Source organism: Montipora foliosa, chromosome 3, assembly GCF_036669935.1.
Source record: "Montipora foliosa isolate CH-2021 chromosome 3, ASM3666993v2, whole genome shotgun sequence".
Classification (NCBI taxonomy): domain Eukaryota; kingdom Metazoa; phylum Cnidaria; class Anthozoa; order Scleractinia; family Acroporidae; genus Montipora; species Montipora foliosa.
In genome coordinates this window covers 35,215,893-35,243,392 of record NC_090871.1, presented here as the reverse complement: position 1 = coordinate 35,243,392, position 27,500 = coordinate 35,215,893, and the positions used below count along the sequence as shown (strand labels likewise).

General features: G+C 38.7%; 1 protein-coding gene across 4 annotated transcripts in view; it reads right to left on the bottom strand.

Moving 5' to 3' along the window:
• LOC137997346 (forkhead-associated domain-containing protein 1-like) overlaps positions 1-27,500 on the bottom strand; it is a 113,959-nt gene that overhangs the window by 85,560 nt on the left and 899 nt on the right. For 2 of the 4 annotated variants that reach the window (XM_068843283.1, XM_068843285.1), the window contains exons 2-13: positions 22,475-22,640; positions 21,481-21,758; positions 16,804-16,924; positions 15,490-15,545; positions 14,746-14,897; positions 13,618-13,801; positions 12,562-12,843; positions 12,310-12,387; positions 10,521-10,625; positions 10,010-10,117; positions 7,197-7,367; positions 6,956-7,024 (exon numbers count right to left, since the gene is read on the bottom strand). In XM_068843283.1, coding sequence (XP_068699384.1) covers positions 6,956-7,024; positions 7,197-7,367; positions 10,010-10,117; positions 10,521-10,625; positions 12,310-12,387; positions 12,562-12,843; positions 13,618-13,801; positions 14,746-14,897; positions 15,490-15,545; positions 16,804-16,924; positions 21,481-21,758; positions 22,475-22,640 — 1,770 coding nt within the window. Of the gene's footprint in view, positions 1-6,955; positions 7,025-7,196; positions 7,368-10,009; positions 10,118-10,520; positions 10,626-12,309; positions 12,388-12,561; positions 12,844-13,617; positions 13,802-14,745; positions 14,898-15,489; positions 15,546-16,803; positions 16,925-19,129; positions 19,149-21,480; positions 21,759-22,474; positions 22,641-27,500 lie in introns of those variants that run through there. The other 2 variants (XM_068843284.1, XM_068843286.1) reach the window with 2 other exon arrangements.

Below are 27,500 nucleotides of genomic sequence, written 5' to 3'. Positions count from 1 at the left end.
ACCTTCCATCGTTGTCACAACCCCACACAGCACAATGATTGCCACTAGGCATATTTCCATGAAATATTATTTGAATTGCTGAGTTTAGAAATTGGCCAAAAGCCAGCACATACACACATAAATACAACTGAAAAGGCTTTATTGAGTTATTCCTTCCAGATTTATTCCTAATTTTGTAGTATTGTGAGACCATTTCACAATAAACCTTAAGCAAGCAAGGAAGGTTTTCAGAAAATTATATCTCATATTTGACAGTTATTCAAACAAAAACTTACACTTGCCGCATATCAACATTGTCCAAATCGATTTCTGATAAAATTGTGCCGAAAAAAGCGTTGATCTCCCTCCAAAATCGTTTTTTTGGACGTCAAATAAGTTTCTGCCATTCATTTTCTCACAGCGACTTGCAATGTTTGCCCCCTGGCGATCCCAGAATCCTCTGCGTATAAAGCACGGATCCGATTACTGGCAACTCTTTCATTCTTTGACAAGTCTGAGCACACCGCATCATTCTAAAACAGCTGATCAAGGCATGTTTCGTTTCATCCCAAATAAAGAACTTTCCTAAGTAGAAGGAATTGCCGAGGGCTTTCTAGATTTTGTCCATCCTCAAGCGCATAGATGGCGTTGAAAGTGAATGCAATAAAAACTACAACTAGCGATAGCAGCAACATCTTTTCTTCCCACGTTCTAAGACTGTTTCGAAGCTTTTCAGCCAATCACAATGCAAATAAAATTGAATTGGCCATTGATAATGCGCATGCGTGACATTAGTTTCCTTTGTTGTCAAATCATTGGCTAATTTTATCGTCAATAAGCAGACAGACACATAAATTTACAATTTCTGCAATACTGACGCAATATTGGTCACGTCAGATTGAATAAAATTGATGATGATGATGATGATGTCAGTTTTTCATGTGTCTGTCCTGTTATTGATCATGAATTTCGTCATAACATTGTAAAAGTGGTCTGCGGATCCACCCGGCTTTTTACCACAATTGCTTGTAATCTCGCAATCTGATTGGCTAATTTGACGTTGTTGATAAGAGTCTAGACAACGCTGCTCGCGTCAATTATTATTTGTCACGTAATGTAATAGCCAATCAGGAACGCTCATTTTGGGAAATAAACCAATCATATTGCGAGAAAGTTATAGACAACGCTTGCTTTTTCTTTGTGTCATGATTTTGGTCACGCTCTGAAATAAATATTGTGGTAAACAAAAAAAAAACGAAAGGGGTTCAGCGTTGTCTGTACTCTTATCGACAACGATATTCATCATCACAGTGGTCAAAATGTTGCGGACTCACGAGGCGCACGAATGTCGTTGTCGATAAGAGTACAGACAACGCTGAACCCCTTTCGATTAGTTAAATCGCCTCGTGGATCCACAGCTACTTTGACAATGTTATGACGAAATTCATGATCAACTAGACGCTCCATAAAACGTATACTGGGTTTCCTGTGGTACGTGTTACACAAAAACAGAAGGCACTGAATTGAGTGGTATTGAACTATGGGGTTCCAGTTAATTTTTCAAGTGGAGGGTCATAAAGACCATTTGAGTGGTCACCCACATGTCGCGCCAGCAGAGGCACTTTGGCTCACACGTTCACACCTTTAATTATTTGTCCTGTTCCATTTTGAGGTCTTTTAGTTTTCAAGCTTTGGTAATAAATTCAGTTTTAAAGATAACAAAACACACTCTTCAGTAAAATTCACTCGTTTCTTCTTTAAATAAATAGTCTGCAAAAAAACCAACTGCAAATTGCTCTAACGGACGTTTTCCAGCATGCATGTCTTGCAGTTGCACTAAGCAAACGTTTATAGCACACGCTAAGAAAGGGTTGTTTCCTCTTCGTAATTCCTCTCATTGTTAGTCTAAACTGATGCCAGGTCAAAACATTGTTTGGCTTTACGTTTGCACTAAAAAGTACCGTAAAAACCAGGAGTTAACAGAGAAAGACAAGCCAAAAGACAGATGAAGGAAAAAAATAACATAGTTAATAATATATATATAGCTCTGAATCTCTGACTTTTATGTTTTGTCAAAAGAAAGAAATTGATCACGTGCTAGGCAACCATAAAAGTGCACATGATGACCTGGTGTCAACTGAATGAACTACGGGAAAGAATGTTAATCGTTCGTCGTTTTCAGAGTAAAACGACGTCTTGGGTTTTTTAATTTTGTTGCAATATTTAACTGAATCTTACATTCATCTGTCGGGTCAGAAAAGCCTTCTTTGTCGGGTTCCTCAGAACGTATCTATTTTGACTTCAGGGTGAACTATTTACACAATCACGAGGTTGAGCGGCCATGTAATTGAAAATCTGAACATCCATGAGATACAAAAACAGACTTGCGAATTATCACCAATCACAATGCTGACAAGCACAAAAGCAGAAGAAATAGTTAATAAATAGGACGTTTGTTACTATCTGAATGTTTTGGGGTTAGAGTAAAGGGATATATTGTCACGGAAATGATGTAATTTCATGACACTCAAAATCTGCAAAAAGCGTGAGTTTCATGTAAACAATCTTCGCACTAGCAAGTCGTAGCAATAAATTGAAGTAACCAGGAAGTTAAAGAAATATTGTTGGCTTCCCAAATAAACTTCATTTTACACTACAATGGCAAAATCATTTGTCAGAGAAATAAAATTCCTGTCTCCTCGCGTATCACCTTTCAGCGCACATATGCAAAATTGATAACCCATTTTCACCGCGTCCCGATTCCCGCGAAATTTTTCTTCTTTCAAATATTAACAAAAATATTATTTGTCGTCGAGCGTTGCATCTTTTATGTTCAAATAACCGCTAAAATAAAGATTTTTTAACGCTCTATCCGTAGATATTTTTTCATAATTTAATATTCTCTGTCAAAATTTGCACAACAATAAAATCACAAAAATAGCAACGCACGCAACAAATTTAGTCGCATTTATGCAATTGCAACAAAATATACTTCAGGATCAAACCCTTTCCATGAAGAACCTTTTCCTTGAATAATGAAGCACAAAATAGACGACAAGCTTTCTTTCAAATAATGCTTGGCTGTCACATTTCCAATTATTTTTTTACCTGAAGACTGTGCAGCGGAGTTGAGTACAAATAGTACAAATAGCCAGACAACAGAGATCACAGATCCGCTTAAGGTGTTCGATTCCTTCTCTGTCTTTGTTGAACCCATAAGTTACCAGAGAATTTTCCATTTGGTTTCAGTGTTCTACAAAACAGCACACTTAGTAAAATACAGTATTAGAAATACAGCTCACTTTGATTTCGGCTCGAATGGCGATAGATTGTGTCGAAGTCCATTACTCGTCGCTTTCAAGATTCCAGATATTAATTTTTCACCTCCTGTGTTGTTTATCCAATTGACGTTCCATTCTTGAGCTCCATGAGGGTATATTTTGTTGAAAGATGCACTAAATCGCCACGCACGTTACAATGACTTTCGACGCCTTTGCAGGTTAATTAAAATTAATGTTTTCCTATATGTGCACCAGCGAAATATACGCATTACCCCACCACCTCAAACCTAACAAAATACGCAGCGTATTACATAATTATGCAAAACACGAGTGCTTATTATTCTGGAAGCCCGAAACTCCCGTACCGCATATTAATTCAGTGGCATACACACGCATTGCATTCTTAAACTAGCGAGTCTTTGATGTCCTTTTCTTCTTGATCCAGCTCTTTCAATATTTTAAATTCAGTAATGTCTGACGATTAAATAGAAAAATTCCAGTTAAAATAAACAGGCGTCTCTTTGTTAAATCAAGGCTTAAAAACCAGGGGTAAAACCCACTGGGGTTATCAGATCACTATTTAATTTACGCAACCATTCGGCCAAAAGACCACCGCCGAAATTTATTAAAACAAGGAAGTACAAAAGAATGGACGTAGAGAAATTTAAACATGATCTTGAATGTACTCCATTTTACATCGCATCCATCTTCGAAGAGCCTGACGACCCGCTATGGGTTTGGGAACGACTATTCGATGATATCTCCAATGAACATGCTCCGAGGAGGGTGATTAAGGCAAGAAGCTTCTCCTCTCCATGGACAACATGGAAATTCGTCACAAAATCAATCGACGGTATAAACTGTTTAAGGCGGCAATCTCTAATAAATGCCCGGAGCAGTGGTCTAATTAGAAACGGGTCAGGAACGAAGTTACGTCTGATTTAAGAAAAGCTAAATTGTCTAATTTTTCCACTGTTTTTAATGAAGTCAAGTCCTTGAGCGCATACTGGAATCTTCTTGAAAGGGCTACCAACCCTAAGGTCCGCAAAAATATCGGGTCTCTTAGGAAGGAAGACGGCACCTTGGAACTTATGGACTCGGAGAAAGAAAACCTGATGAACTCTTACTTTGCTGAGATTGGCTTGAATGAATGAATGAATGACTTTATTAATGCTCCCAAAGGGTTGTTCCGCAATAATTTACAAAAATTACTGAATAACTAAATCTAAAACGTATGTACAATAATATGAAACTATAAGAATACATATAGTTGATTCATTTAAAAACTGTATAAAAATGACTCAGCTTTAGATTTAAAACTGTGCAAGCTTTCACATTTAATAATTTCTTCAGGGAGCGTGTTCCAGCATTTCACCGCTCGATATATAACAGAACGCTGACCAGCAGCTGTATTGAACGCTGGGATGTCTAACTTGTTCTTGTTTCTAGTGTTTCCCCCATGAACAGAAGCACGCGTATTAAAGCGTGAGCTAAGATACTTTGGGGCTAACCCCCTTAAACATTTAAAAGTTAAAATTGCATCATAAAATAGATGTTGGAAAGCTTAAAGCTATCCAACATCTTACCCCCGCGTACAAGCTGTGAATACGGGAAAACTTGCGCAGACAAGAGCAAGACAGATATTCCCTCAACTCACAGATGTCCACGTTCCAAAGCCTTTAGTCACGGATAAAATAAAGGCGCTGAAAATATACCTGGCAGACTCTGTCTATTTATTACAAATCAGCCATTTTTATCTGTTTCCACAAAGCTTACCACGATAGGTTAGCTGACACATTAATTGATCTGATTTTTATAAAACGGGCCACAAATTATTCAAACCGTTCTTGCGCCTCTTTAATTGTTCCACGCTTCAACACGCGTTATATGAAAGACTCTGTCGCGTTTAGGGGCTCAACCATATGGAATGCAGTGACCAATATTTGCAGTACCTTGCCAAAAATCATCCCGTATCGTGACCTCAGACTAAACCTCAAATCTCTAGTTAATTCTAATGAACCTAGTTTTAAGATAACGTCTGTCTCCACTTGTAATTTTAGAAAAGATGACTTTGTATATATTTAAATTTATGTTTATATTCATATCTGTCAACACCGCTTATTTTAAGTCCAATGTTCTTTTTGTGTATATTCCTAGTTAGTTAGTGATTAGTTATTGTAAAAGATCCAACAAGCTAATGTAGCTTTAATACTCATCTTTTTAAAATAAAGGCCATCTATCTAACAATTTGAAGGAACACTTGCATGGTGATAGCTCGTATTTTTCTGGAGGAGTATAGATCATCCTCAAAGTGTGTTAATTTGAATGCTTTGTAGAGGTAGTCCTTCCTAATGCCCAGTCTGGCCGGTTAAGTCAAATGGAAAGCGTCCTTAGTGTTTAGTTAACATGGTTTTGAAATCCAAAGAAAAAGAAGACTTGATTTTTAAGTCATAGTAGCACTTAAAGAACAGTTTGTTATCTACGCAAAGGCATTCAACAGGGTGCTTTACGCAAGGACAACGAGGACGGTTATAGCCCGGTTTTCACTAGCGAAGCAAGCACGAGCGTAAGCACATGCACAAGCACATGCACATGCACATGCACATGCACATGCACAAGCATAAGCAGCTTATGCTACTGAAAACGAACATAGACATAAGCATCAAAATCAACCACAGCAACCGCCATTTTCTTCAAATGTTAAGAAGCTGGGAATCTAGAACGAGTGCTTTAATAGACCTTTTTACCGATACGGCGGCCATTTTGATTTCTATTGTTTCGAATAGCTATTATGGGATGCTCAGGGGGCAAATTAATGTGTATTTGCCCCCTGGGCATCCCATAATAGCTATTCGAAACAATAGAAATCAAAATGGCCGTTGTATCGGTAAAAAGGTCTGTTGGCCAGACACAACAAATTTCCTTGTGCCTACGCTGCGTTTCGTTTTTACATGACGCAAGCGAACGCAAGCGAACGCAAGCATAAGCCCTTGTAATTGCGCTTGTGCTTATGTCATGCTTGCGTCAACCACGTTTTCACGGTGAAATAAGCCCTCTTATTCTTGTGCCTGTGTTTGCGCTTTCGCTTGCGTCACTAGTGAAGACCAGGCTTATTAAAACGGGAGGCGTAATTAACAAAAACAACCACTTTGCACTACTTGCACGAGCGTTGCGAATTTTGGTACAATACTTTGCCGTTTCTGTCCTTACAACGACGCAAAAATGCCCAAATTTAAATTAAATGTAGGACGCGAGGATGTGACGATAAATTCTCAATTTTCACTCCAAACAGACACACTGTTCATATCAACAATTATTTTTCTTTTGGAATGTCGAAACACACTTTCCTTCGGGAGTGACTTGAAGAAATTGCCAAATTACAACAAACAGGGTAAATAGATAACGTCTGCTAGCTGTCGTCGTCATGTTTGCGAAAATATAACTTCGTGTCATTGTAATCATTGCACGGGTATTCCAAGTCATTCCACAACAAATGAGTGTGGTTGTTTGGAGAGAATATTGAAAATTCTTCGTCCTCTGCCTCAACATAACATCAAATCTGGTCGACTTCGGGTCGTTGTCAAGTAAACCCAAATACACACCTGCGAAGCGTGCAAAGCCACTGTTTTTGCTCATTCCCTATGGTTAGGGAACATTATTGTACTTAAGCTCCATAATAAGGAAGATTTACATACTTCCATCCCTTCCAAGTGTTTTCGGAGTTCATTTGCTGAATCTTTGAAATACTTCTCCGTGGTTTCTTTCTAAAGGCAAGTAAAGAAAAATCTCAAGTGATTGTCAACTATGCTTAACACAATTCACAGATAGTTAAGGTTTAAGACGCTGCATGTTAATAGGCTGATTAAATTTCAAAAGAAAAGTAAGTTCCAAAGCGACATTCTAACATGGCACATAAAGGATCATGGTTCCTCTAACCTCGCTTACTAAGCCTGCGTACTGATTGATTTCCTCTACCAAGGAAAGCTTGTCTTGAGCCAGGTGTCTTACGAAATCAAGAACTTCATTGTCATCTAATTCATGGTTCACGGTGTGTGAATCGCCACCACTGAATGTGTATTCAATCAGCTTTCGCCGAAAATGACCAAACTGTAAGAGGAAATTGTTCATGTAAGCATGCATGAATGTAATTGACCGCTCCCCTCAAAGGCTTTTCAGAGCCATTGAAACAAATCATTGAGACAAATACAAAAATATTCAGGAATCGTAACTGAAGTGGGAGGCAAACCAATAGGTTACCTTACAAGGGCGGCAGAAACGTTGAACTGGGACAATGTCAGTTGGTGATAAGAGTGGGACTTGATTCTGGGAGGAAACCGCTCGGTCCAGCATGGAGTCAGTTTAGATACACCTAATTGCAAAATCGTTGTCAAAGGAAAATGAAAAAAAGCAAACGCCAAATAGGAATTAATTAGGATAATAAGCCCAATGAATTCATTTGCAGCATCCACGCATGAACGTCGTATTTGCCTGTTGGAATTTGCTATTGTTCTAAAGCTGGAAAACAATAAAAAAGATCCCGGGGAAATGCAACGGCTGTAAATGAATCCAACCTGTCCGTGAGAATGTGCTTAATTATAGCCTAATTAATTCAAATCCTATTCAGTTGGCTTTTTCCCTTTTTCTAAGACGTTATTGCAATTAGGTGTAGGTAGATAGATAAATAGATAGAGATGGTTTCTTAAATCACTTTGCAGCCTCACAGCTGAATTATGTAAATTTCAGAGCAAAAAAAATTTCTGTAATTAAAAATTATGTAAATTTCAGAGAATTATGTAAATTTCAAATTTCAGAACGATAATAATACCATACAATAATATAGTAATAATCAATGGATAATAAGACTGAAATTTAAAAATATTTTAATACAAATACTTTTAAAATATTAAAAAGGAAATTTTGAAATGGCATTAAGCCAGCGGCACAATTTTTTCACTCCTCCTGGAACTGGCATGCGTAAATGACACAAAGGACTCAATTTATTGCGTACAGGTATGATAAAAAAGGAACATCTCTGTTTTGAGTGGGATATAAAGAATGCAATCTACACTGGAGAATAGTACAAGACGCATTGCCACCCTCCGATTTAAAGATAATTCGGGATACACTAGTCTGCGTAGATAATATTTCAGTGAATATTTAAAGCAAACACGGACAGACCAGTGGACGAGATTTTCGATGCTCTAGATGCATAAAAGAAAAAGAGGAACGAAAGAAAAGGGCCCCATTTTCAAGTGGCCACGTCATCAATGATCACGTTTGTGGTCTAAAACCTCACAGAAATACTTTCTATCCAGTCTACTTCCCTTTCATGGATTCCGCACAGAGTAGGAGACAAGTTCTTTATATCCCAGTACGACAGAACTTCAATTCCCCTGATTTTTTAATGTTACTATTATTATTATTACTATCAACCTCATAAGCGGAGAGGAAAGAAGTCACTTTTCGCGTGTTACAAGCCTCAGTGATACGTAATGTATCATACTTTTACAACGTTTTGTTTAAACGGTTTCAACATTTATCAATAGCGTTCTTGAATCAAATGTTGGATGCATTTGAGGTAATGTTAATATTCTCAACACATGAGAACTGACAAGCACAGGAATGTCCGGTGAACAAAAGGGCTTGCGAATGAAGAACTCCCCTTGCATTGACAGCTCCAGTATTAAAGAGTTACTACTCTAAGTGAGAGGCATCATCCTCTCTCTCCAAGGGAACCTCCACAGGGCTGCAGTCGCAATACCCTTGGAGAGATCCCAGCATCCCCAGGACTATAAATAGAATACCCTGGGGCTCTACACCAACCAGGGTAGCAATCACAATACCCTGAGGACCCTACACCCTCCAGGGCTGCAACCACAATACCCTGGCAGGTCCATAATTATATTCAGTGTGTCACATGACCTAAGATGACCAAGATTTGAATACTCGGTTGCCATGCCAACCACAAGATTGGAAAATAGTGAGTCTATTGGGATGGTGTAAAAGATATTGAACGCGTCTTGAAGAAAATTCAGCTCAACTGATTTAAGCCTTCATTCAACATTCAAATATAGAACATGCATGCTCACATCAGGTCGTAAATCTGGACAAGAGAATCTTGTTGCCTTGTCTTTCTTCCTAACAATCCAAGTGTTGGCTCCATTGTTTGCACCATTGGTTGGAACAGTCTGAACGGCGTCCGCACAAATTTGCTTTTACTTATTTGCCCAACATACGTTCCACTTTCGTGGATCGAACATTGGTCAAATGTTGAAACCGTTTAAGTGAGTCTCAATGATGTCGCTAAGCGTAAAACTTGGTTTTGGTCACCGTACGACCGTCCACTCCTCCATGTATGCCAATGAGACCAGTATCACGTGACCACATCGCGGGTAAACTTGTCTCCAGCTATTTTACAGCGTACTTTTTTTATATTTGGCATCCATGTCGTGGTCAATTGACACATGTCAAAACAAGGTATCTGCTGATCAGTATCATGAGACCATATCGTGGGCTCAAGTTTAGAGCTCATCACGGTCAGCTGTTTTTTAATGAACGCTGGCCAGGTACTGGGTTTCGATTGTATCGCAGGCTAACCCGGTTGATTTATCGTAAGAATGTATAACCCGGGAGCTCTGTTTTTACGCTTGGATAAGTAATAAAAAGAGCAACAAGCGCGAGCAAAAAAAACAATCCTTAAAACTTTTTTTTAAATTTCATTCTTATGCAAACAGAAATCCAATACATACCTTTTTCTCAAGCTGTTGATAGTCAACTTTGAGCAGTTTCTCGGCTCTTTGGGCATCAAGGCATTGTGCTTTATAGCGGTCCAGGTCATGCTGTGTGGCCTTATCACTCTAATAAGGGAGGAGATTTTCACTCAAGAAAAAACGGTACAAGTTAATTAGATACTTAATACTGCCTTGTGATGAAGAATTATCGTTCGAAGAAATCTTAACACAAACTAAGATAACAGAAAAGAATTTGAATTAGAATGATGTTACAGCAGCTGCTGTACATGTATTCTCGATTGAGATCTATTTTAATTTATGATTTGTGTACAATCATAACGTTAGTTGTTTCAAATACATACCAAAACTGGTGATCTTGACTTCTTGGAGTATAGCCCAAGTTAGAGCGATTAGTAGGTATATATATTTCTCAATCGTGCGCTTTATGTATGCTTGAAGCCTAATACTTGCATTTTACTGGCCACACATGTTTATGAATAGGAGTTTCTCGTGACTGTTCTTCACTGACCTTCCTTTCTTCATTAACATAACCCTTTATATTCTCGAGCTCTTGCTCTAGTTCACCAATGGTCTTTATTCTCTCCTTTAATTGCTTTTCCGTAGTCTGAAGTTTCTATGAAAAATAATATCAGCAATAGCATGAAACACTGATCAAAGAGTATGCAACATAGCTGGAAAACAAATTGTGAAATCTTTATGCCACAAATTTCTCCAGCTGCTCGTTTCAGCCAACATCATCATCATACACATTCAATATTGTATATGATGCATGACCGGACATGATTACCTGTATATTTTGAGAAAAAGGATTCTGATTTTCTAATAACCATTTCTTCGTGTTGAGTGTGCAGAGTAATGGCGTGATGTTTCCTTAATAATAACATGGGTTAATTTTTAATTTCACACGTGAACTTACAATGTTGCCATGTCAACTTTTCCTACAATGCTAAAATAATGTCTTGTGAAAGTAATTTGTCTCTCATGATATTAATGCTTATGGGTAATTAGTATAAATACACAGGTGATTATACAAAATCGTGCGCTCTCATTGGCTCGCTATCTCGGATTATCAGCCGATAGTCACCTCGACGGACAAAATGGCTGCCAGTAGTCGTTTTGCCACTGTAAGTGAAGATGATTTCGTGTTGAAAAGTTTTTTTTTTTCTCTTTTTTGAAATAATCACCTGTGTATTTATACTAAAACAATTATTCGCCTCAGGCTCAGTGATTATCGGTGAATAATTGTTAATTAATCAAATGGTGAGGAGTGAAATTAGGGAATAATTCCACTTGCGTTTTGTCCAAAATCAAATAATTTCCCTCGCTTAAAGGCTCGCGAAATTATTTGATTTTGGACAAAACACACGTGAAATTATTCCCTAATTTCACTCATCACCATATGATTACCCATGCAAAGTTACTCTCCTCTGCGCTAAACCATAGAATTCTCTTACCAAAGCCGTTCATTGAGATTTGTCATTCTACAAAAATTACATTCCGGTAGTTCGTTGTGGAGTAGAAATTTTTCCATTAAATTTGTCGGCCCTTTTGTACATATTTGAGCGACTGAACAGTTTGCAGATAAAAGAGAGATTATGAGCATCGTGTTTACGTGAAACGGCAAACGCGAAATGGCGCTTGTCATAAAAGCATGAATTTCAAAGTTATTTTACTCTAACTCGTCTCTCTCTTTTGATTACCTGCTGCTAACAGGCAAGAAATGAACTGATATAAAACGAGTTTCTTGCACTTTTGGCAAAACGCAGTGGCAGGTGAATCGATCTGAGCGTTAACCCCTAGACATGGAAATAAGCCTATAACGGCTTGCAAAATAAGAACATGAGCTAGAAATACAATTTAACAGATATCTCTGTTGAAATATCCATGCTACACCGCCCTTGCTTAAAAAAAAATGTAGCCCCTTTCGTTACGAAACTTACCTCTGCCCTACTTTCACTTATCCCAAGCTCTACTAAACCATTGCTTTAATAATCGACAGGATCAGTCGTGTTTCACTTACCAACTCCAGCAAAAACGGCCAAAAAGTTTCCTGGTTGTTGTAACTAAATGTTCGTTACACATGGCCTGTGCGTCACATTACACAGCGTTTCTTCTTGACGAAGATTCAACGCTCTCTTCTGTCAATGTAACTCTTCACATATTGGCATGTAAAAGTGTTTAGGGTGAGGCTTACTAAACTGGAATGGTTCTGCTTTCTGAATCATATAAACCAGTTCTACGAGACTATACTGTCCACTGCATTTTCTCCACAAAAATAAGTTCGGTCAGATTCTTACCCCTTTGGTCGCACAAAGTTCCAGCTCGACTTTTTTAGCCTCTTTCTCCGCTTCTTTAGCAGCCTTCTGTTTTCCCACCTTCAAAAGATAATGCAATAATTATTTGAAGAGAACAGTTTAGAATGTAGAAGTTGGACTTCTGTTAGGGTTTCATCGACACATAGGCATTTTATAAATTGGGCAAATTTTCAGTCTCCCTTTCGGGTTGGTATTCAAAGCATTGACTGCAAGTTTTCAAAAGTGTGATCCTACCTTCACTGACATGCTGGATATTGTTGAATCTTTTTCGCGCAGTTCCTTCCTCAGCTTTTCAATATCGCTTTTAGCTTGATGAACCAGAGCATCTTTTGTCGAGTTTTCACGCTGTAATCCATTTAACAAGGTAGTAGATTGCATTTTTTGCTTGTTAAGTTTTTCGTTGCTGTTGGTTAGTTGGGCAATTTTTCGATCTTTTTCCGCAATTTCAATGCGTAAGGAAGCGATCTTGTTTGTGGCGGTCTCTGTGTCATTTTTCACCCAGGTTGTGGCTTTGGACTTTCAAAAAGAACAGCAATTTGTGAGTCAAAAGGCGTCAAGCATTTTGTTCAACAAAAAGTGAAAGAGGGATAATTGCACAAAAATCAATACAATACGATTTATTCACGAAAATAATACAATTCACCTGATGAGTGAATGGTAACAGAATCAACGCGAATTAAAGAAATTAATCTGATTACCGGTAACTGTTACACTGATGCAGCACGTTTTACACTTCTTACAGCTTTCACGAGAGACTTAAAGGGTTCGTCAATGACATCAAGTTCTGACAACTTGTTTCGTCATTCCTAATGTATGAGTTTTTGGGACGTTTTTTGCTCGATAATAGTTATTGTAATAATAATAATAATAATAATAATAATAATAATAATAAATTATTGCTTATATAGCGCTATTTACAATAAATAGATCAATAGCGCTTTACATAATAAGATCTCAGTATAAAATCAGTCAGTCAAATAGGATATTTAATATTATAATAAGTTAAAAACTTTAAAATGATACAATTTAGAAGGTGATTACAAGTCTAAATGGCATTGATGTTGGCTATAATTGTTAGATTCGCAGAGTAAATCTTCTTCCTTCAAAAGAATAACCCTTCATTAACAGGAAAATTATTGACGCTAAAAACGGTTGTCAGTAAAACAGAATTTTGTCTGCTTGGTTTTACTAAGTGACAGTACCCATACACAGCATTACTTTGTGAAGAGCTATAAGTAAAAATTGAAGGCGAAAATTACCCCTCTACAATCTTCAACCGTGGGCACACACCTGAACATGTAACTGATCCTTAAGTGTTGCCACTTCACTGTTCTTGGCGTGCAGTTGATTTTGATACATTGCCACCTTCTGTGTTGAAGTTTTTTCATATTCCTCCTTCTCCCGGACAATAGCTTGTAAATGAGAAACCTGCTCATGGAGCTGACGAATAGTTGAGTAGTCGTCTACACTAGCCCTGTTATTGAAAGATTGGTAATACAGCTTTATACACACAGCAGGCTTCCTCTGGGACCCTAAGTCGCCTCAACTGCCCCTATAACTCACCTTATGTCACTTTAATTCCATAAACACACCCTAAAATTAGCCTAAAACAGCTGTGAATGAGTTAACAAATTGGAGGCAGATCAAGGGAAGCATCTTAATGTCATATTGTCTCTTGATTGATTTCCAAAAAAGAACAATGGGTGGGGCAGGTGGTTGCCTACCAATACCCATTTGGAAGATGCTGATGAGCCTGGCGAACTCCTTCCGTAACACACAGGAGAGGCCAGATCACAAAAGGGGACATGTAGTAGAGACACGTGTTTGCAAGAATCAAGTAGATCCTGATTAAATATCTGTGACTGCTCTTTTTTGGTAACTTTTCCTTGCAACATGTAGCTGTGATGGAGACACCACAAGCAAGATTGTAGTAGTCTCCACACATTCTATTTTTGGCAAGATATTATATGTTATTTTCTGGTTACAAAAACCAATATTAACCATGAAAGCCAATAAAAGTAGTTCAAGTCTTAAGCTATAATTCCTTGCCTTTGTTAGGAACATTGAATATTGCCTCAAAATACTTGCAACTTTAAATAACAAACATAACGGATGAAATAACCAAACAAATTTGAGCTCAGTTAAATAAGAATTTAAATTATTTACTTTAGATGTACTACTCACTAGGTAAGTTTAACTTTTACGTATGAAGCGGCCTAAGAAAGTATTATAATATTATTGACATTCATAAAAAGACATTAAACCAAAAGTAAAATTATTTGTATTTCAAAGTCGGGACAAACACTCTGACGGAAAACTATTTCATGATCTTGTATTTTCAAGATAAATCATTGTGCTGCATGGTTAAATAAAACCTGCAATTATTACCTGCAATATTTTCATGATCGACGACAATACCTTAAAGTGCCATCATTTGTTTCAAGAGCAGCTCCCTTGAGATCACCAACTTCATCCCTCAAAGCTGCAATCACACCATCTTTGCGATGACATTCGGCTTCAAACGAGGCAAGTCGACTTAGCTCATCACCCATACGTAAGAGACGTTCTTCCTGGACATGCCGTAAAGGTGAAATTCAAATTCAAAAAGCAGGCAAATGAAACTAGACGAAGTCGCGTGCATGCAGCAACAAAAAAGACATGAACAACTTGTCTGTGCGACAAAACCATCAGAGAAAAACATTTTGTTTGCTTTTCAGTCGTTTAGATCAATAGTCGGTTATAAATTTCACACTACCAGTTTTAAAAAATAGAGAAAGCGACCATTTTAAAAATATTTCAGTTTCAAGATATTTGTTGTGCAAGGACTGAAAATTGACCGCCATTGGATAGCGTTACATTAAGACTTAAATATTATGAACTATGTCCATAAAATGACTGCAGAAGAATGGCCGGTTCCTCTTTTTTGGCAATGGTTTTATATTTCAACACAGCATTAGACAGGTCACTTTGCGATTGTTGTGCGTTTTGGACCATAAAGAGACTGGTCTTAACTTAGCAACCTTTCATTAGAACGACTTTGTCGGAGCAATTTTTAGCACACAAACTTGGCATAAGAGATTACTGATTTTCAGCATTCTCTTGAGAATTATGCAGCCCCTAGTCCCACACAGTTGTCAAGTTTGTGACAGTCTGTCAAATTACCAATTCCTGGACACTTTGTTCCCCTGAACCTTGCACTGCACCATTTACCCAGCCACCTAGAAATCAAATGTATAGACATTTGCTTGGTTGCAGTTGCTTCAGCTATTTAAACCTCCCTGCATGCATTTAGCGCATTATCATTTGTTCTCAGATGGTACAGCTTCAGGGTATGTTGCATATACTGTATGAGAGATTCAATTAACAGGCTAAAGTTCTACAGGGGTGCCAGACTCAAATACAGATGACTGGTATGGTTATGTTAAAATTAATGCTGTAAACCACTACAAATACTGAGTAACTTGACAGAGAGTTACATGACACTGATGAAATGGTATATGAAATGAATCATATATGAACTGCGGATATGAAATCAAGTGAAGCTATGATCTTGGCAGTTATGAACGCAATTTTTACAATTGCGTAGAGGAGAACCCACAAGTGACCAGCTCCCAACGTCAGTGGCTTCATAGCTCAGTTGGTTAGAGCGTCGCACCGGAATCGGGAGGTCACGGGTTCAAACCCCGTTGAAGTCCTGAATTTTTCAGGCTTCTCTACGCAGTTGTAAAAATTGCGTTTCATAACTGCGAAGATCATAGCTTCACTTGATTACATGACACTATCAATCATTTTACACAACAAAAGCATACAGGCAATAATTGTTTTCCCAGAAGCGGTTTGCACACAAATAGGGATTCAACGCTCATTCTGCACAAAGAAAACTTTGAAGAAACTAACAATGCAGACTAAAAGTAGACTGTTCATAGTCCCCTATTTTCCCGTTTGATCGTCAGGATCTAGCACAGTAAAGACTTGTTTCCATACCTCAAAGTGCCCTTGTATGTGAGGGGCCTGGAACAACAAAACTGAAACAAACCAAATGCATACAAAAATGCTAACCTTAGGCCTAAACATTATCTAAAGCATATTGTTTAGGCCTAAGGTTAACATTTTTGTAAAGGTTTGGGTTGTTTCAGCTATTGTACCCTTCACCCCCTACCGCCACCCCAGGCCCCTCACGTCCAAGGGCACTTTGAGATATGGGAACAAGTCTTTACGACCCAGCACAAAGTGCCGCCAAACAACGAGCACAAACTGGGGAGAGTGACATAATTAGCGAGTGGGTGCGCCAAAACCCCTCCAATACCCCCACCCACTTGGTAGTTATGTCACTCTCCCCAGTTCGTGCTCGCTGTTTAAAAACAAAGATGGCGGAGCTGTGCTCGATTCTGACGATCAAACGGGAAAATAGGGGACTGTGAACAGTCTAAAAAGAAGAAACTAAGAGAAGGTCAATGTCAAAAATATATATAATACCTCTTACAACAGGGGGTCTTGCACTTGCACTTCTCTCACTACCAGATGAATTAGGGCCCACCTTTGTGGTACCTGCACTTGATGGACGAGACCGCAAAGGAGGGTGTGGCATAACATTGGTCTGCCATAAAGATCAAAATCGTGTCATTATTGTTGGGAGGGTTTTCTTACAGGTGCTTTTTGTATTTCGTACTGGGAATGTGCAAATAGACAGAAATTAAACCAAGTTGCACAGAGAAAATAATAGATTTCGAAGATAGCCTGACATACATGTAGCTGTGTGTTCGTTATATTACTGTACAGTTGTATTATTACATAATCCACCACGAACCGGTGGCTCAGTTGGTTGAGCACTGGGCTGTCACGCGGGAGGTCATGAGTTCAACTCCGGCCGGACCAACACTCAGGGTCTTTAAATACCGTATTTACCCACGGATAGGCCGCACTTTTTTCCCAGAAAAATGGGACCGAAATTAGGGTTGTGGCCTATATGCCGTTACAAGCGTTTTGACACCTCATTAACATGCAAGAGATCTCACGGTCGTACACTAAATTGGCGTTTAAATGTTCCGTTTCAATTGTTACTTACTTACAACACATACAACTAAACACTAAGTCCATATCTTCGAAGAATCTTGATTTTCTCTGCAGAAATGAGCGCAACAAGTTTTTTAACATGTCTCTTGTTCGAAGACAGACCAAACCTTGCTTACTTTTGACATGCCTGCAAATTCTAAGGTGGACTCAAAAGGAACAAAATCAGTGTCAATCATGAAAACTGGTCATGAAAAAGATCGTTTTAAAGTTGGCAGGCTTCTACAAAAAATAAATCTCTTTGTGTGGGACTCTTTTAGAGCTCACTTAAGTGACAATGTTAAGTGGGTTTTGAAAAATTCACGCACAGATATGGCCGTAATACCAAGCAGGATGACAAGTCTTTTACAACATTTAGACGTCGGTGTCAGCAAGGCAATTTAAGACAATATTGGAACAAGTGGATGCTAGATGGAAACCACACATTCACACCAGCAGGCCGCATTCGAAAACCTGACCTTCGGCAGATTTGCCAGTGGATTTTAGAAAGCTGGAATGCCATTTCCCCAGACACCATGAAACGTTCATTTCTCAAATGCTGCCTCACGAACGCAATTAAGCTTGATGGTACTGAAGACGACATTTTCTGGGAAGAAATGGATGAAAGTGATCCGTTTGCTGAGGATGATGGAGTGGAGTCAATTGTATATGAAAAAGGTGAACTATTCTATGCTGATGAACATGAAGTTGCCATCTTGGAAGTGAATGAACAAGAATACGTGACATTTTTGGTGAAAGTGACGTTGATGAAAGTGATTTCAATGGATTTTAATTTTGATAGGAGAACAAAGAAACTTTGTTGTGCAGCTTTTATCGATCGGAAAATTGATCACGGAATGTATAACAGTTTTTATTTAGATATTCTGAAAGTTGTAAACACATTACAACTTGTTTACGATTTTGGCGAACGTGTTTAGGAGCGTTACGCTTCATTTTCATATTAGATAATGCTATCCAGCAGATAAATCACTACCCAGAGGATAAACACTAGAAAACCCAATTGAGTTATCAAGTGGATAGCGCTATCCACCCTTCGAACAACTGGGGCTGGTCAATAGGCCATGTTTTTACTGATCAGTTATCTAGTATTGTAAATTGTCAGTATCTGATGAAATAAATTCATTGCTTATATCCCGTACGAAAATTTGTGGCCTGACTGAGCAAGATTCGGGCCCGATTCGGACCATAAAGCTGTTTTTAAGGCAAGAACTGAGCGAGACAAAGCGAGACAACCATTTTGTCGCGCTTGTGCGACTGAGCCAGACATTAGTTTGGTTTGATTATCGCCGATAGTGTGGCGTGAGTGAGCGAGAAAAAGTGAAACCCCAGTTTATTCATTTACGCCGCCGTAACGAGACATTTGTCACGCTGTATTATCGGTGAAACTCAGGCTGCTCACTTGTTATTCGATACATAAGTGATCCCTACTTGTTATTCGATAAAAAAAGATTAGTAGAAATAGATCAGGGAGTACTCAAAAGTGCAAATCAGTTACCTAACTCTGGCTGTCGTTCTAATGTATTATATTATTTGCTGCATTTCTGTACGTGTAGTTCGTCCCCGGGTAAAAGGTGAGCAAACCATTTTTTACCGCTCTGAATTTTGAGCTAAAATACGTATATGGCTGGATATTTTTTCCAAGTGATACATTTAGCGTGATACCCACCCGTATCCGGAGAGGTAAGTTCAAATAGCTTAGCACGTTCAGGAGAAGCAATCTACATGTAGCTACCTCAAGACAGCATTATCCTGCTTGCCCAAAACGGAGGATAATTTTTTAATGATAGGAATTGCTTGTCGCTGGACGGAAAACCTTTAAGAGGAAAGAGCAATGTTTGAGTTTTGGCTATCGATAATTAAATATTTGTAACCGCTTTTGGCGCGCGTTTCAGTTTAACTGTGCATTTCACCAAATATCTGAATCTCTACACAGATGCAGAGCTTTTTCTTCCCATTTAGGACAGTAATCAACCAGATCAAAACAGAATTTATTTGCTCTAATTAATATTGCTGGAAACAATTTTCTCTTTTATGAAATAGATTTTAAACAATGTATGAAGATTTAAAATAAATGAGAAACTAGAAACGAACACCTCGCTATCTGATCACAAATCACTGTGGAAACCTGGCTACTAACATGCCTACCTTATTATGGACACTTTGAATGACTTCAGTCGCATTTTGCTGTATGCTAAAAGCTGGTACATTCTTTTTATTTAAGTTACCTTAAACTGAAACATGTTCCTGTCTTACATGACTGTCCACGCAATGATGACAAGGGTCATGTTTACTATAGTTGGTCTCGGTCGAGGAGTGTTCGCTTATTTACTGGCACGGAAGCTAAAGATAGGATATTTCGAATAAGGATAAATTCAGTCTGTTAACCCTTTGGTTGTAACCACTAAAAATGTGATACAAGAATTATTTTGTCGATACACATTTGTTATTCTGCTTCCAGTATCAAAACAAGTCCACAATGTCGCCGTAAGTCACGCAAACAAAAAACATTGGTACTGTCTATGGGTGTGGGGGGAGTGGCAGGGGATTTTCTAGGTTGTAATTTATAATGGCACTATTAAAGTAGGCATAGTTTCAATGATGGCCTGTTTTGTTTCTGTTTATACTGATTTCAATGTTTCTTATAAATAATGCGTCAAAGTACCAGGATAGCGCGATGTACCCTCACCCCCTGACAGATGATACTTCATATCCTCATTGTAATAAGCTGAGAAATAAGCTTGTGAGTCAGACAAATACGGAGAAACTTACAGAAAATCACTTATGTCTTACATGTAAAACTATTCAGTCCCCTATCAGGCATCATAATAAAATTGACCATCTACGGGCATCCGTTTACTGTTTGCGTGACTGTCGGCTAAATTGTGGACTTGTTTTGAAACTGGAAGATGTGTACTGACAGAAAAATGCGTGTCTCACATTTTTAGTGGTTACAACCAAGACATGGACTCTTGCTATAACCAAAGGGTTAACAGACAGAGTTTCTCGTTATCTGAAAGATCCTGTCTTTAGTTTCCGTGCCAATAAATGCCACTTTTTTCCTGTCGCGCAAGGTCGCACAACATTCAAGCTTCTCATGGCGTTGTGTCTGTTTAAACTTAATCGTGTGAGGAAACAACATACAGCGCCCAAATCTCTGAGTAGCGGTAAGTTTTCCTGGGTTTCTTCCCCGTAATTACCGCTATTAACAAAGGGTCTTAGTTTTCGTTCGAAAACTAAGAGCGGGGTTGTAGTTTTCGTACTACGAAAGTTAAGACCAGGTCTTAGGTCTTAGTTTTCGCCCATAAAAATGTATTGTTCATTAGCGTGATTTTTTTTATTTTTTACGACCTGAATCTCGCCCGTTTATCGCTCAGAATATCGTCCAAATGTCAGAGTAGTACAAATGTCCCGCTCCATTCTCGCTCATTTATCGTTCAATTTTTATCGCTCCTGTCAGGCTGATTATCGTCACGCTCTGTATCGCTCATCAGCGAGACTTTTTATGGCCCGAATCTCGCCCGCGTCTCGCCCAGAATTTTCGTACGGGATCCTTCATTTCAACTTATTTGAAAACACTGAGTTATAAAATACCAAGATATGTATGTGTAATCAAATGGCGACGAGTGAAACTAGGAAATAATATCACGCGCGTTTTGTCAAAATTCTGATAATTTCCCGAGCCTTTAGGCGAACGCAAGTGAAATTATTTCCTACTTTCACGAGAAAACCATTTGATTACCTTTTAACGTCGTGGGCGACAAATTACGCTCACAACCGTAATTGTAAAATCATCATCCAGGTTTTTCTCAAGGCTATTTTCGTCACACCACTTCTCAAAAACTCTCACCCAGTTAATTGTGCTCTTTCACATATTTAAATTTTCTGCCGCTTCTTTTAATTTCGTAACTTCTTCAATGGTCACTGTCTTAAATCTAGACGCCATCTTGGCTCTGATCGAGATACAAGAGATGTTACCATGGCAATTTTGTAATTTTACATGTGAAATTATAAATTAACGCTGAAATGTCGTGCCTAAATTAAGGAGTAATTTGTCACCCATGATATTATACATGTAATACTTACTTTTATATCAGATGTGGCTTTCAAATCAGAAGGTGAGCTTAATGCGGCTGCTGGCAGACTGACTGTAGACTGTGAATTTGGGTAAAGTTGAATACTCTCACAACTGGAAGGTGAGACATTGTTGATGTAAGGAAGGGAAGTTACACTCCCTGACTGAATGGTAGCCATAGGTGATGACCACACACGGAGCCTGCAGGATTCCCATGGCTTGGATAGTGACATGGATGAATAGTGCATTGGAGAGGCTGCATCTGCCTGGAACTCAAAGCCTGCATTTCCTGTCATAGTACATAACTGTTAAGCAAATTTTAATGCAGTGCTTTATTCTTGTATGAATGTTACTGGCATTGACATTCACCACAAATTGCTAGTTGATTGACATGGTGTATTTGATCCTGTGGAAAATCCCCCTGATAATTGCTTAATCAAGCAGTAAATTAAAATGTTATTAAGATTGTAGATATAATGGCATGGAATTAACTGATTTTAAGAAAATTGCAAATAAATATAACAAAAACTATTGAATGTGCTAATACATAAAGACATAGGATCCTAGTGAATATATAAGTTATTCAGTGTGGCATAGCTTCTACATCTAGTCTCTCCAATTTAAATGAAATTTATATTAAAATATCCAATTTAAAACTGAGGGAAGCTGTGGGACATATTTAGGAAACCAGTGGATAAATTAAAATTTCTACAATCAATTGTTTCAAATCCCTAGAATTTCTTTTCAATGCTTTACTTGCATCCCCTACGGGAATGCTTTAGATAGCAACATCCTTCTTCCTGGATTCTCAATCCTTGATTTTCTCCTCTTTCAAAATCAAATAATCACCTTTAAGAAGTGTTAGAATCAAGGCTTGAAAAAAGAGGCAAGACTGTTTACTTACATGTACAATGTACCTTTGAGAAGTACTGTAAAAGTATTATGTTATGTTATATTTTTGGTTAGTTTCATTGATAGACACAGTAAAATGACTTTAAAGGATACCATATCCAAATCTTATGACATCTCCAGGCGCAAGTCTAACAGCAGCATTTTGAACACGACACTCATTTACATAAGTGCCTTGGGCAGAATTTAAATCCTGAACAACAAAACACCCTTCTAATTCATCATATTGAATAACAGCATGTTGACGTTCCACATTAGGATTCTGTAAAGAAAATCAAGAAATGGATATACATGTATAGTTACGTATAATAATTTAAAAGTACTTCAGAAAATTAACTCACTTGCAGAAAAATAACTGGAAAAGCAAGGGCAAATTTATTAAAAATGATTCATGCCAAACTTCACACTATCTTTTGCAATCTCTGGGTTTTTGACTCCTGGTTTAGATGTTCTTCGATTTTTTTATCAGACTCTTTTTTCTGATTCTTTTTCATGTAACTGTGTAAGCTTCTCCATAAACCAATGGGCCTTATTCATGTGGAAGTCACAAATTGGCTATAGACAATAGATTTTGTACCCTGAGCCTGGAGGTGAAATGTTTGGGAGCAATTTTCGGTGGGGAAAAACAAAAGTTTTCAATCCCTCAGGACTCAACATGGCCGCCATGTGATTAAGGCCAATGATTTATGATTCTAAGGACAAAATCACTTTACTCATTGGCAATTGAATAATGTGAGAAATACATATTGAAGATATTGTGCATCGTCAAATGGGAACTCGTAATAATCCGAGCCCCAGATGAGATTTGAACCCATGACCCTCCGTGATCTAGTGGGGATGCTCTAACCACTGAGCTACTGGAGACTCTCTGGATTCTAGAGGCTACTGAAACCGTATACGAGCTGCTCCTTTTATTTTATCTCGGTCAGAGACTAGTACAAGCATTGTGGTTGTGTTGGGGCTAGTATTGCGTTTACTTGCGATTAAGGTAACTGGCTTCCCATGCAAGCTGTTGGAACCCATGTTTGCCTTGCTATGGAAAACACGGACTGTGCTTCACTTCATTTCTAATAACCTTAAAGAATACCATCACCAAACTAAAAGACAAAGCCGAAAAGAACAATGGCCTCAGAGATCTTTCCTGTGCTGGTTTCTTTTTTCTTTTTTGGGCTATTTAGTAATTACATGTATGACTTTCCTTGCATGCAAAGTTGGCGACCAAAATTTATGATCTGGCAAACCAAATTTTCCCCATTAGTCGCCAGCTGGCACCTGAGCAAAAAAGTTAATTTCAAGCCCTGTATCTTCAGATTGAAAGAAAAATTACAGCGAAAGACAAAATAACTTTGTCATTTCTTTATTACCTAATTTTATGTTAGCAAAAGTAGCAGCAAAGTGGCAACTGCTAATTAACCCCTTTGTTTCGAAAGAGGAAAGGTGAAAACAACTTTGCGACTTCTCCAGATATTTTAGCCGCAAAGGGAAAAAATTCAGTCACAAATGCAACTGTACACTGTATGTAAAACTATGTAAAGTCCACCCAACTCCTGTACATGTTATGACACTGATCAAAAAATTGTTAGAGGATTAAGACGTTTTTTTACAAACAAATAGGATTGCAGTAGCTATTGGAGCCTTTGGCATGACTTTTTGTCTGCAACCTTAGACCACATGGAAGCACACTGAAGCACCTTGCAAGCACAACAGAGGTATACTTGTAATGACAAAAATAAATAGCAAAGTGAAGAAAAAAAAGCCTTGTCTTTGAATGTAACACTCCCTCAATCTAGTATTACTTCCAAAGGGAACTATCACAGTGGCTTTAGAGTGGTTACCAATAACATGCGACCTATCGCAATCAAAAGAGTCTTGATAAAGTTGCGTTTTGGAGGAGTCAATCAAAGTAAAGCGGTTAAGATTATTTTGAATCCTTACAAGTTTCCACAGCAACTAGGCAAGAAACTGAGAATTTTGCTTAGTTGATAGAATTTAAAAGTTGTTTAAATTAAGTTCCAAAGAAAATCATGTAAAGAGAAAAGGATGTTTTTAAATTAAAAAAATTAAATTTCACTACATACGCTAATTTGCTGACTTACACGGATTGCTGAGTTTGCAAATTATCACATGCAACAATTTGAAATTTTTCATTTCAAAATATGATACCCTTTCTTTTAGATAAACTGGCTTGGAAATCAAATTTAATAAAAATTAACAGCTGTCAGCAGATAAAACTTTTAATGTCTTGGTTCTGCTGCCTTGAAATGAGGTCAGAATTAAAAACAATTTTAGCAGCTTTTCTTTGATTGACGTCCCCCAAAACGCAACTTTACCCGACTCTTTTGAATGCGATAGGTCACATGTTATTGGTAACCGCTGTAATAAGTACTGTCGTTACTTCACTCATACTCTAAGTCGCCTACTATTGTGATTGAAGTAATTATTCAAAGACAGATTCTCTCAAAGCTGAGAGCTTTAGAAATGTTGCATTTTGTAAGTTATTTTAAAAGTGGGATGCCTCCAGACACCCCATGCAAAAGCAGCCATTAGGCACAGGCACCTTGTTGATACATGTAAAATTGGCTTAAGCCAACTCAAAACAGACCCAAGCTCAAATTTTATTGAAATCTCTGCTATAGCAACTGAAATAGTTGGTAGACTCTTGCTTCCTCATTAGAATACTTACAAAACTTGCTACTTTTACAATGTGACTCCATTGCAAATCATTGATACCAACATGGTACTCTGGATTGCTCAACAATAAATCGGGAAGGCCAAAAGAATGCGTCTGAGGTGACTCAATTTAACATCAAAAACTGTTATTAATCCAGTCTTGATAACTACAATAACTAAGCTACATCAGTATGTATAAATAATATACAATCTTACCTATTTTAACATATTGCCACGCAGTGAACTGCTCAAGAAAGCAACCCTTTACAATCTGAGGTTAAAAGACCTTGCAATATTGATGTATATAAAAAGTAAAATTCAGACTTTCACCTATCTATGTACAGAATATGTACAGAAAATGAAACAAGATATCAACTGTGTCATTTAGATGTCTTTAACAGACTTATTCCCTATCGAGAAATAAAGCAAGGCTGTGTGCTAGACCCTACCCTCTTTGCGATCTTCTTTAGCATTACATGTACATTGTATGCTTCGAGAAGCTAAGGAAGATCTGCATGAGGGCGTCTACACCGATGGAAGTGTCATCAACCTGCGTCGCTTCGTTGACCGCATCAAGACACTTGAAGAACTGATCCTTGACCTGCTGTTTGCAGATGACTATGCTCTCCTAGCGCAAACAGAAGCAGCCCTCCAGGTTGTCGTGAACCGCTTTGCCTAGGCAGCCAAGGCCTTTGGATTAACCATCAGCCTCAAGAAAATGGAAGTCTTGTTCCAGAAGCCCCCGTGGGAAGCATGCACCCCTCCTCACATTGACATCAAGGGATACCATCTTGATGCAGTGGAACGCTTCACATACCTGGGAAGCGTCATCTCCAACAACGCAACCACAGCCAAGGACGTCAACAACCGCATCGCAAAAGCCAGCAGCTCCTTCGGGCACCTACAGAAGCGAGTGTGGCGGAACCACTCCCTGCGCCTGACAACCAAGATCCAGCTCTACAGAGCCGCAGTCATTCACCACCCTACTGTACGGAGCAGAAACCTGAGTGCTCTACAGGAAGCAAAGGAAACTGCTGGAACCGTTTCACCAGAGGTGTCTTAGATCCATCACAGTGGCAGGACTGTGTCACCAATGAAGAAGTTCTGGAGAGAGCTACATGTAACACCACAAGCACCGAATCCATGCTGATGCTCAAACAGCTCCGATGGGTGGGCCACGTCTCACGCATGGACGACTCCAGAATGCCAAAGGCCGTCTTCTACGGCAAACTATGCCAAGGCAAGGGTGACCGTGGGGCCCAGGCCAACATCGATCATGGAGAGTGGGAGCAGCTGGCACAAGACAGAGAGACCTGGAGAGTCACCGTCAAGACTGCAGCAGAAAACTTTGAAGAGACCAGGAAGGCAGCAGCAGCAGCAGAGAAGCGCCAAAGACGAAAGGACTCCGCAAGCCAACCACCAACCGACTCACTACATGTGTGCCCGAACTGCTCACGAGCATGCCGGTCCAGAATCAGCCTGCACAGTCATCTCAGAGCATGTCGCAGGGCATCAACCTCTTCCCAGTGATCTTCGCAAGCGAAGAAACCGCCATCATCATAATCAAAAATACTAAAGATGTCAAACTGTGAGATTTGGAAGCACTCTAAAGATATCTGGGTCGCTACTTGATCTTGACTGGTCAAAACTACCTTTGTGAACAGAAAAACTCTGAAAACTTAGATTATTTTATCAAACTTGTAAGAAGAAGAGATTTCGAAAGCTGGCTTGACAACAACTGTGAGAATTGTCATCTATGGTTATCTTAGCCTTTTAATTCTAAGCACGGCAGTACATAAAGGTAAAGGTAAAGTAACTTTATTTAACGTCGGTAGTTCCTTCAGCTACGAGGCTGGTATCAATGGAAGCCGACGGTGCACCCTTTACCCCTCTCCCTCTGTCAGTGCTCCGTTTTACGGGTATTTAAAGCTTTAGCTACATGGATCAGAGGAAAGTCGAAACAGACATTTAAGTCACCGAGGATCGAACCGGGGACCTCTCACACTGAAAGCTGCGCACCAGCCAACTGAGCCATGACTGCTCCTTTGATAAGCTTTAGTAAGTCTTATAATTCTAGGCAACATTATTTTAATCTTGAAGTATTTTTTATTTGGGGAGTCAGGGTGGCTTAATTGTTATCAACCATGCCTCTCACCTCTGCGACCCGAGTTCAACTCTGACCTTGAGGTCGTATGTGGGCTGAGTTTCAGTCGATCTCAATCTGACTCCGAGGGTTTTTCTCCAGGTACTACGGTTTTCCTCCCTCATGAAATATTCGTATCCGGGGCGGATACCCTCGAAATGGATAACCCCTAGTATCTCTCCCTTTCATTGTATTAATTAAAAATGAATAAAGTTTCGTTTCTTTCTTTCTTCCTTTAAAGAATATTGCTTTACCAACTTATATATGTTACAATAAATGATATTACAATAATGCTGCAATGCATCTCGG